General features: G+C 38.1%; 1 protein-coding gene across 1 annotated transcript in view; it reads right to left on the bottom strand.

The window, feature by feature from the left end:
* Positions 1 to 4,975: 4,975 nt before the first annotated feature.
* LOC136828077 (cuticle protein AMP4-like) overlaps positions 4,976 to 12,424 on the bottom strand; it is a 36,791-nt gene continuing 29,342 nt past the window's right edge. The window contains exon 3 of the mRNA XM_067085803.1: positions 4,976 to 5,234. Within this exon, the coding sequence (XP_066941904.1) occupies positions 5,066 to 5,234 (169 nt within the window). The 3' untranslated portion in view covers positions 4,976 to 5,065. The remainder of the gene's footprint in view (positions 5,235 to 12,424) is intronic.

Raw genomic sequence — 12,424 nt, 5'->3', positions numbered from 1 at the left:
TATGCAAGGGGCAGGGGAAGGGGAGAGAGAGAGAGAGAGAGAGAGAGAGAGAGAGAGAGAGAGGAGAGGCTGGAGGGAGGTGAGTGCTTGTTGGAGAGTCTTCGAAGGACGGGTGAAAAAGAAAGGATAAAGTTAAAATCTTTGATAAAGCAAGGCTCTTGAAATAGGCTCCGAATTCCTGACGTCCTGTTGATAAGAAATAGGAATAAAACATTAAAATTTTGTTAAGGCACCATGGGACGTCTGGTCTCTTGACCTTGGCCAGTTGTCTGGGCATTCAGACCCATCAGGTGGCGATGGATGACACGACACTAATTTCCTGGCCCTGAGTTTTGGCCCGAGGGTGAGGATGGGGTTGGGGGCTGGTGGTGTGAGTTGGGGTTTAGGCAGTTGTTGCTATGAAGCAAAATGATGAGCACATACAGGAACGTAACGGGACGGTTACTGTCTTTAGGGAAAAAAACCATTGGTACTTTTTCACTGCATAGCTTAGAGCTGCAATTAATGTTACCTCTCTCTCTCTCTCTCTCTCTCTCTCTCTCTCTCTCTCTCTCTCTCAAACATATACATACATCTCAAACGTATATATACATCCATATATATATATATATATATATATATATATATATATATATATATATATATATATATATAAACTATATATATATACATACATACATAAATATACATTTTATATGTATATATATTTGTATATTTACTTATTCATTTATTTATTTATTTATTTATAAGTATATATGTGCACATTAACTGAAGAGTATTCTGTCAGAATCTCTTTAAGACAACTGACAGAGTATTTACTCAATTTGATAACAGTAATGTTTAATCAAAATCGTGCAATTTACGAATTAAAGAAGCCTGTCTCACTGTAAAAATATAAGGTTTTCACGAAAGATATTAAAAAGACAATAAAGATACCTCTGTTGAAAGACAGCTATGAATGAAAAAAAAGTCAGTAAAATTACAACTGACAAATAAGAGGGGCTCGCTTGATGGACCTTCTGAGGTAGGAGGGTAAAAAGGTCTAGACAATGAACATGGAAGAGTGAGAGGAAAATAACAGTTTTCGAGAGGGTTTTCCGCAAGAAATATTAGCTTATTAGCTTAATTGCTTTTAGAGGTCATCTCTCTCATTGCATTTACATTTTTCTATGACAGTAATTACAGTTAAATGACCTTCCTTAGCAGCGTTACAGCTGGATATTGAAGAATTCTAGTCGGCAGAAGGTCACAAAGCAGGTCGGACGACTTAGCAACCCCAGAGAAAGGTCGAATGCTTCTGTAACTCGACAGAGTATTTATTATTATTATTATTATTATTGTTATTAATATTGTTTATTATTATTATTATTATTATTATTATTATTATTATTATTATTCAGGAGATAAACCCTATTCGTATGGAACAAGCCACAGGAGCCACTGACTTGAAATTCAAGCTTCCAAAGAATATGGTGTTCATTAGGAAACTAAGAGAAGGTAAAGGAAAATGCAGACAGAAGAGATCTCACTCATTAAGAAAAAATTATAAATAGATAAAAATGTATTAAAATGCAATGAGAATGGCATTAGGGTAGTAATGCGTAAGAGTTTGGTCATTTGACAGATGGGAGGCAGTGCTTCAACTCATTCAAGAAGAATTCAAATGAACTTCCCTTCGTACGGAATAAAACGCCATATTTTTTTTTTTTTATCTATTTGAATTCAGGTCCTTCTGTTGGGTATTTCTAACCAAAAATTACTAATAAATTTTTGGGGTTCTTTTTACACATTTTAAACCAGTATTCTCAAGAGAAGAAAATAAGATATAGAGAAACAAAAAGGCAAATATGGTCTTGGAAACATTCGAGAGAACCAAGCTATGTGTATTTGTTCAGGGCTCCCATCAAGTCCTTGTATACAGCTTCTTTCTTCTTCTTCTTCTTCTTCTTCTTCTTCTTCTTCTTCTTCTTCTTCTTCTTCTCATTATTATTATTATTATTATTATTATTATTATTATTATTATTATTATATACAACCATATAGAATGTTAGGTTAAAATAACAACCACCTTTCGTAAGAGGTCCTCGATGGAAAATCAGATAACTTATAAATAATAAATCAATCTGTATAAGACAGGGAAAGTGAAATGGAGATTTGAATATAACTGATGTACGAGCATTTACAGTTTATGCATCTAGACAGGATAGAGCTTAACATCTTCAGCGCATGATGATATTACTATTGTCTCTAATAAGAATCTCCACGATTAATGTGAAGTTAGCTGGCATGAGCGATATATCGGCTGCTTCCAGACAGCCTTCTTGTGAAGAACTGTATTTCAGGGCCCCGTAGGGAGGTAGTGCCGCCAGTGCACCTCACAGGGTGCACTGTACGCATTACTAAAGGTTCTTTGCAGCGTCCCTTCGGCCCCTAGCTGCAACCCCTTTCGTTCCTTTTACTCTACCTCCATTCATATCTTTCTTCCATCTTACTATCCACCCTCTCCTAACAATTGTTTTAAGGTGCAAGTGCGAGGTTTTCCTCCTGTTACACCTTTCAAACGTATCCACGCTCAGATTCCTTTCCAGCGCTGAATAACCTCATAGGCCCCAGTGCTTGGCCTTTGTCCTAAACTCCATATTCCATTCCATTCCTGTAATTCAGGGTAAATATTCTCGGCAAATCCAATTCAGTAACAAGTAAACTAACTGAAAAATTAACTTAGATTCTAGTCTTTTTTTTTAAGCCGATTCTTTTCAGATATAAGATTTCACGACTGACTGTCATGATTACCCTGAGGAACCTCGCAACGGTAACTCCTCAACATATGACAAAGGTACTGACAAAGTCTCTTCATATATTTCAAAGGTGAATCTAAATCGGGAATGAGTCAGAGATTACGTTTGGCATCCTTAAATCACTTATAATTTCCCACCCTTCAAATCCACATAATTCGAATCCAGGTAAAAAGTCAGAAATAAGGTCTGGAAAAAATCCTGAGCAAAAGGTCACATTAAATTTTCTTAGATAGTGACCCCAAAAGGTTTTAACCCGGTATGTATCCACCACCTTTGCGACGCGTTCAGTACAAGCCCGTTGGGGATTTTTTTTTAGTACAAGCCTATTGGGGATTTTTTTTAGTGCAAGCCAGTTGGGGATTTTTCTTAGTACAAGCCCGTTGGGGATTTTTTTTAGTGCAAGCCAGTTGGGGATTTTTTTTAGTGTAAGCCTATTGGGGATTTTTTTAGTACAAGCCCGTTGGGGATTTTTTTAGTACAAGCCCGTTGGGGATTTTTTTTAGTACAAGCCCGCTGTGGATTACCGTAAAAACATAAGCAAAAGACTGTAAAATATCATAAAGTTATTGACCCCAAAAATACTGTGAATTCTTCCCTGTGACTATAACCGGCCACTATAAATTAATGTGACTTTTTTCCCTGTTTGACTTTTCCTAGCAAAATTGTGCCTTTTTTCCTGTAAGCTTTTTGCCGGCACCTATAATTCAGATGTGTGATTATTAACAGACGCAAGAGCAAACAAGACACATGCAAAAAAATCATAGACCTTGTTCAGAAATCAGAATTGTCTTCTTTTCTATTTGTCAAAATTAATTCTCTTAAGGGAGATGATATCCTCTTTAAAGCACTTCCCATTCATATATCATATATGCAGGTTATTACTAAAAGAAATTCATTTCTTATTATATTTAACAGATTGGACAGAACATTCTTCAAAACAGCTTAAAATAAGTCACAAAATTTGGACTGCTTTTTCTATTTAAATAGTGTAATGAAACTGCAGTTGTTCTAACGATTTATTTATCAATTAACGCCTTTCCAAAATGGCTAAAAGATCTTTATTAACAATGAACCTCGTTCCCAGATATTATTCAGTCATTTATATTTAGTAGAACCAAGTCATGCTAATTTCATTGTAAAGAACTATTGTAAATATTGTATGTAGATTATAATAATTCAATGAAAAAAAAAATTCAGTTATACATGCTTGCAGGCCTGTCTATCGGCTTGAATTGTTTACTTTTTGAAGCAGAGAGACTGTGTCTTTCTTTGATTCATGTTCCTGTTTGACTCGGTCTTGAAATCTTCAGACAAATGACCATCAATAAACCAGTGTCATCTTCATAAAGCTTCGCTTGGAGATCATTCATTCTCAAGGACCTGTCAGGGCGTCATTTAAGATTTTTGTTGGAGGGGCAAAGACGGTTTGTGTGAAGCGAGCCTAATCAGCTGAGTTATTTTTTTTTATTTTGAGCTATTTTATGTGTTTTTGAAACCACTTGAGCAAAGTATTTCAGCAAAAATTATATACTCCCACTACTATATGTTTTACCTCATCATCACTGATAGCTAGTAGACAGACAAAGATCAGGAAAAATAATATTTCTGAGAAATTTTATATATTTATGATTGCACATTTACAAAGAAAACATGCTGTTACTTTTTGGGGCTTGGGGTGAGGGCCAGAAGTTGAGGCTTGTTGGGGGGGTGCAACTTGGGTCATGGGGAGCAAGTTGAGTCTTGAGGGGCAGCCTTTACCACCCAGCGCCCCCCCAAATAACGCCCTGGGACCTGTCCACTTAAAATTTTGGTAGTGAAGCTCGAGGTCAGCGTGGTCACGTTCTGTTCGGCACAAATGAATAGATTGATTTCCAAAATATTTTTTGAAATCATCGTGCACTGGACAAACGACAGTTCCTGAGTATCGTGCGGGTAAATACCAGTTTTTCAGCTTTGTATTGACAAAGACCATTATTATTTTTAGTTTGTTTGGTCTAGTTTAGGAAGAGTCCATCCGTAGGAAACTGCTCAATAATGCATTGGTATGATTTTGTTGGCCCAGTATTTTAAATTTGACTCATTTTCCTTTCTCGCTTGTCTTCAGAAGATAATATCTATTTATGAACATTTGACGTATTCTTTAATCAATATGTTGGGAATAAAGTAAAAGAATGTCAATTACTCAAAAGACTTTATTACACTAAGATTATATCACATTGAGAATAGCATAGACGGTAATTAACACATATCTAATCGTGTCGGGTCGATTACTCGAAGGTGATGCCTTCAGCCCTCTGCTGCTCGGCGATGCGGATCTGCTCGATGGCGTGGGCGGGAAGTGGGTGGGGGGTGGGCAGGATGTCTCCTGAGGGCTGGAAGCCGTTCTCGTTGGCGATGAAGCGAATCTCGGCGAAGCCTCCGTCAGCCAGAGGAAGGCTGCAAAGCGCAACACACGATTACCACAAAGGTTCCACCACTCACACCAAGAGAACCAATTAATCACAATATTTCGCCAGAGAGTGAAAAAAGACTAATGAATTGAGTGACCTGAACTGACGATACCCCAGGTAGACTCCTCCATGTTGACCTGTCCCTCTGAACCGGGTGTTCCGGAGACCTGCATGGAGATGCCGTTGTCGGCCTCGAAGGCGTAGTTGAAGTTTCCGTCGCCGTTGTCGACGCGTTCGTCCCTCAAGATGGCGACGACAGGGCCGTCTCCCTGAGGCTTGGGGGCGGCATAGGCCAGGGCGGCGAGGCAGAGGACGAAGACCTGAAAAATTAATACAAGATGTAAATACACTTTGAGTTTTATCTAGCGAATTATAAATCCTTGATTTTATACAACAGATTAGGGACATCAAATTCTTGCATTCACTGATCAAGTGAAACTTGATGTAAAGGGACACATCTTCAGTATCACATCATTCAAGAAATAGGATCTACAGACGTACGGCTTTCATGGCTGCGGATCGAACACCTTCTGATGCTAGAAGATACTCCGCGGCTCCTTATATACCCACGAAAAATGGCAATGCAAGTGGTACATTCCCCTGAAAGGGAGGGAGAGAGAGAGAGAGATAGGGGGGCCAGACTGAGAGGGGACCATGAGACCAGGAGGTGAAAGGGAACGGTCGAAATGGGATGGAAAGGGTATAATGCACATCCTCCCATCTCGCACGCGCCCACGGAGCATAGAAAAGGACATGAATCCCACCCAGGGGGAGAAAGGAGATTCGAGAACCGCTCAGCGCATCGCGAGGGTAAGGGCAAACCGAAGAGGAAGGAGAGGAAGGAGAAGAAGAGGAAGAAGGAGAAATAAGAAGAAGAGGAATCACTTGACCTCGTCCGAAGTTGTTCTTCAAAGTCATTCAACTAATTTGGGATCGGCAGGTAAAAGGACCAGTGGAGGAGAAGGAGGAAGAGGTAGAGGAAGAGTGAGAGGAAAGAGCGATCATCGGATTATTTAGCATAACCTTCATCTTTTGACAGAGTGAATTGACTGATGAGTGAAAACAAAGATGCCTCGGGGGAGATATTGAAATGCTTACAAATGGAATGTCTACTTTTATTTTTATTTTTCGTTGGTGAAAGGCGCCAGTTAGGAATACTCGTATATTTATGATACCCCGATAGCAGCATTTCATTGCATACATTTCCCTCTCTGTATATACTGTATATATATATATACACACATATATATATATATATATATATATGTAAGTATATATATATATATATATATATATATATATATATATATATATATATATATATATATATATATATATATATATATATATATATACGATATTCGTCTCTAAAATCACTAGAGGAAAAACAAGGATGGGAGACGTCTTTGCTTGAATTACCATAATGCTTTCAAAGACACAGATGAGAAATGTGAGATATTTTGGACAGATCTGCGTGCTTATACTTTTTCCCCTCTTGACAAAGTGACCCAAGTGATGTGAAGTGATTGATTAGGCTAAGTACCTGCTCCAAAAGAAAATTCTTTGTTTAAATACGTACCTGAGATTATTCAGTACAGGTGAGTAATATCATCATTCACCTCTAATTAAGAAAAATCAATGAAAGAAGCGCTTTTTTATTACGAGTTTGATTTCACCATCCAAATTGAAATCAAGAGCTACAGTAAGTCATTAAATCGAAACTGAGGAAGATGAAGAAATCACTTTTGTAGAGAGGTAATAAAGCCGTTCGCTAAAACAAGGTCCCGGTAGGGGTAGTGCCGTCAGGTGCACTGTAGGCATTACTTAAGGTTCTTTGCAGCGTGCCTTCGGCCCCTAGCTGCAACCCCTTTCATTCCTTTTACTGTACCTCCGTTCATATTCTCTTTATTCCATCTTACTTTCCATCCTCTCCCAACAATTGATTCATAGTGCAACTGCTTTGAGGTTTTCCTCCTGTTACACCTTTCAAACCTTTTACTGTCAATTTCCGTTTCAGCGCTGAATGACTTCATCGGTCCCAGTGCTTGGCCTTTGGCCTAAATTCTATATTCAATTCAATTCAACTTAAAAATAAGTTAAATTTGTATAAAACCGACGAATGTTCGTCAGAGAAATAACAGTGACTACATGTTTAAAGCATTGCTCAATCCAAATATCTTTGTGGGTTGGGAAAATAGTAGATATTTAAAGAGGCAACTTCTGCAAAGCCTTGGCCATATTAGGGTTAAGCTTCTTTTAGCAAACAGACGGGTTAAAGGAACCAGAGAGAAACATGATTCGACTCGGCATCAGATGAACGGGGTTCGCCTGTAGTTCGTTACTTTTTTTTGGGGAGTGGGAAGATGAGAGACGTGGCCAGTAGTTAAAAAGAGGAAAAGAAATGTTTCACTGAAACGCTGTCGTTTTTTTAGTTTTCTGTAAAAGAAAACTATTGTGCCGCTTGTCTCTCCGTCCACCTTTTCCTGTCCGCCCTCGGGTCTTAAAAACTACTGAGGCTAGGGGCTGCAAATTGTGTATGTTGATCATCACCCTCCAATCATCAAACATACCAAATTGCAGCCCTCTAGCCTCAGTAGTTTTTATTTTATTAAGGTTAAAGCTCGCCATAATCGTGCTTCTGGCGATAGGCCACCACCGGACAGTGGTTAAGATTCATGGGCCGCGGCTCATACAGCATGATACCGAGACCACCGAAAGATAGATCTATTTTCGGTGGCCCTGATTATACGCTGTACAGAAAACTCGATTGAGATGAAGAAACTTGGGCGCATTTTGTGCTTGTTTTTTTTTTTTTATCATCTATTTACAAAGATTTTAACGAAATTGTAATGAAAGCGAGAGATGTACCGTACTTTCATACACATGCTTCCCAATGTTTAAAACTGAGAATCATTACATTTTTACCGTTCATATATCAATAAACCCACAATGAATACAAAGCAAGAGATGACTCTTCATGAAGAATACTTAATTTTCAATAGATTATACAAAGAACTACCAGTTTGATTGACTAAAATCTGCAGCATCGCGAAACGATGGCTAAAAAGATTACATCTGACTCCACTGCTTATAGAGGTAACCTTCGTGACCGGAGTCCTCTCTGCTTAATGGATAGGCCTATTGTAACAGCCAAAAACGATAGTTTTTTTTTTTTTTGTTGAGGCGGAGATGCCATCTGAGAAAGAATTGCAAATTGCAAACGTTGCTGTTATGATTTTATCATTTTTTTTCGTGCCTTTGGGCAGTAAAGGGAACTGCCTTATACTTACCCATAAAGAAGTATTAAAACTATTCTTTATTTTTACTAATTCTTGATTTTTTGTTCTGAAGTTGTAGCAGGAGGCACAAAGGACTGGTTTATAGAGGTCAACACAGTAAAAGACAAAGTACTGGTGGCAGAAATGTCACCAACGGAATAGGGGGGAGAGAGAGAGAGAGAGAGAGAGAGAGAGAGAGAGAGAGAGAGAGAGAGACTTACCGAATTCCGAAGCCTGATAAATATTTTTTTATTAAACTTACTTTTATTTGTTTTTTATGTTACGTCAGCAGCCAAACGGGTATTGTTCATTAGACAGTGATGCTAATTCAACATGGGCAGGCTTGCGATAATTATATTCTCTTCAACAATGCAGTACAAGTGGAAGTAATAAGCTTATGACCTCTAGGAAAATGAAAGGGGTTTTGTCCATCATTTTCCTGATATCGACGGAAATCGTTTTCAGAAGAATTGTGATTGCGAAAGTAAGATAAAAGGATATTCCTGGAAAGCTGATATTATCAAGGAGATATAGAGAGGTTACGAAATTATTGGCCTTGGTTATCCTCAGTATTCCCTACCTTAGCACCTGCAAGCTATCCAGAGGTTTATATATATTATATTAAATATATTATATTATACTGTATATATACATATATATATATATATATATATATATATATATATATATATATATATATATATATACACATATGTATATATATGTATATATGTGTGTGTGTATGCATACCCATGGTTAACCGGCTGATTCACTATATGCTTGTTTTCATTTTCTACTGAAATCATCAGATCATGGTAACGGAATGACATGAAGAAAGTGGTGTAGATTCCCTTCTTTTCTAGGGAAGCCTCGTACCTCCCGTTTGGCAACCCTTCCAATAAATACTCCGTGAATATCAGCATTTCTATTATTTTTTTTTTATTTCTTTTCTCTATTACCTAACTTGGGAGTCTGCTCCGTTGCCATAACAGTAATAATCGTTTAAGTTTAAGCAACACCATTTTCAAATTCATTTACTCGCTGAAATATAATAAAGCTTTTCTGAATTCATTTAAAGACTCCTTTCGCGTATATCAATTTTAAAAAAATAATTCAATCATGCATTTATGAATCTCTCCTTACTGACAGTTGCTAACAGCGTCTGGCGTTAAAGCAGCAATGAAAGATTTATCGTTACCGAAGGATTTTGCCTGACCCTTGGAGCTAGTACTACAACATCGTGACTACCTCAGTATTCGTCTTTCCCATTTCTTTAGGCGGGAACAAGCCACTTGTTTTCTCTCTCTCTCTCTCTCTCTCTCTCTCTCTCTCTCTCTCTCTCTCTCTCTCTCTGAGTGACAAACCTAGGAAATATAACACTTAAATAACAAAACCTCTTTGCTCTGTCAGTTATTGCTGATGTTTCTGCTAAATCTGAATTCTGTAATGCTCTCTCTCTCTCTCTCTCTCTCTCTCTCTCTCTCTCTCTCTCTCTCTCTCTCTCTCTCAGTGACAAATCTAGGACATACAACACTTAAATAACAAAACCTCTTTGCTCTGTCAGTTATTGCTGATATTTCTGCTAAATCTGAATTCTGTAATGCTCTCTCTCTCTCTCTCTCTCTCTCTCTCTCTCTCTCAGTGACAAATCTAGGACATACAACACTTAAATAACAAAACCTCTTTGACCTGTCAGTTATTGCTGATATTTCTGCTAAATCTGAATTCTCTCTCTCTCTCTCTCTCTCTCTCTCTCTCTCTCTCTCTCTCTCTCTCTCTCTCTCAGTGACAAATCTAGGACATACAACACTTAAATAACAAAACCTCTTTGACCTGTCAGTTATTGCTGATATTTCTGCTAAATCTGAATTCTGTAATTCTCTCTCTCTCTCTCTCTCTCTCTCTCTCTCTCTCTCTCTCTCTCTCTCTCTCTCTCTCTCAGTGACGAGCCTAGGACATATAACACTTAAATAACAAAACCACTTTGACCTGACAGTTATTGCTGCTGTTTCCACTAAATCTTAATTCTTTAATGCTTGATATCTCTCTCTCTCTCTCTCTCTCTCTCTCTCTCTCTCTCTCTCTCTCTCTCTCTCTCTCGTCTAGAGGAAGTTGAGAGAGAGAAGGAGGAGGAGGAGGAGGAGGAGGAGGAGGAGGTCATCGTGAAAGGGACATGACAGGTCAGGAGAGATGGGACCTCTTCTCTACCTGGCTATCCCTGACTAGAAGTACACAAACTAGTTTATCCTCCCGCTGTTAATCCTTACGGCGATTGTTAAATCCTGAAGGGTACCTTCGGAGGACGAAGGACTCGCGGCAGACACTCTCAAGGACGGGGAGATATCCTCCGGCGAGGACAAAGGCTATAAGTCTTTTCGGTTAGGATGTATCATGGCGTATAAGGCTATACACGACAGAGATTTATTGGCACATTTGTTAGAGGATTACGCACAAGTCGACACTTTTTTTCCAAGTCTTGAATATAAAAGCAAATAAAGATTTATTAAGATAAAATTCTAAAAAAAATGATACTCCCCACCGTATCAACATCAAGGTAGTTTACATGTATTAAAAAATGTATTTCTGCTGTTTCAACTGTAATAAATACATTGCACAGATTTTACCATCTGTAGATGTTACATAATTCGGAGGACCTTTCTTTTTTTTTTTGTCTGAATGAGCAGAGATGACACTGACCCAGGTGTTTGCAACACCATGCCAGACGTTAATCATACCTTTCTCTTTAACCTAACAAAATTTTCCTGATTACTTTATCTTTAATAATCATCGGGGTCTTACAACTTTGCAACACATATTACAACATTCTATCTCTCTCTCTCTCTCTCTCTCTCTCTCTCTCTCTCTCTCTCTCTCTCTCTCTCTCTCTCTCTCTGTAGCTCGCCTCCTATGCTTAGATAAATACTAAAATTGGTTTTTTCCTCAGGTAAAATACTTGGCAGAACGGTACAGCCATATTCTGTAATAATTCGAAATAGGTACTTTTTATTTTAATGATGATGATTAGCGCGTTTCCTTTAGATTATTTTCATTTTAAGCCATAATTTCTTTCCTTTATATATCTCAGTTTATGTCAAAAACTAATGTGATAACTCAATGAAAAACGAATTTGATGAAAAACAAATTAGCAAATTTATACAAAAACTAGATAACGGAACACACAAGTTTCATCCCGGTAGGGGGATAATACCGTCAGTGCACCTCATGCGGTAACACTGTAGGCATTACTTAAAGCCCGTTACAGCGCGCCTTCGCCCCCTAGCTGGAACGCCTTTCGTTCCTTTTACTGTACCTCCTTTCGTATGCTCTTTCTTCCATCTTACTTTTACCCTCTCCTAACAATCGATTCACAGTGCAACTGCGAGGTTTTCCTCCTGTTACACCTTCCAAACCTTTTACTGTCAATTTCCGTTTCAGAGCTGAATGACCTCATATGTCTCGGTGTTTGACCTTTGGCCTAAATTCTATATTCAATTCAATTCAGCATTTCTAATACACACGCACAGGCGTACATACATACATACATATATATATATGTATGTATGTATGTATGTATGTATGTATGTATGTATGTATATATATATTATATATATAGTTTCACGGAACGTAAGTATACATAACCTTCATTCATACATGTGTCCTCTTGACCAGACAATGTGAAACAATGAACCAACGATTTTCATTTCATCTCTGTTGGTTGGGCCGAGTCCTGGGGTCCACATCATGCCTAGTGTAGGAATGGAATGGAATATAGAATTTTGGCCCAAGACCAAGCGCAGGAACCTATGAGGTCATTCAGCGCTGAAACGAAACTGACAGTCGAAAAGTCTGAAGGTGCAACAGGAGGAAAACCTACTGTGACCTATGAAATCAATTGTTA

Source organism: Macrobrachium rosenbergii, chromosome 42 (assembly GCF_040412425.1).
Source record: "Macrobrachium rosenbergii isolate ZJJX-2024 chromosome 42, ASM4041242v1, whole genome shotgun sequence".
Taxonomy (NCBI): Eukaryota; Metazoa; Arthropoda; class Malacostraca; order Decapoda; family Palaemonidae; genus Macrobrachium; species Macrobrachium rosenbergii.
Note: the sequence above shows the minus strand (reverse complement) of the source record. Positions and strands in the feature narration are given on the sequence as shown.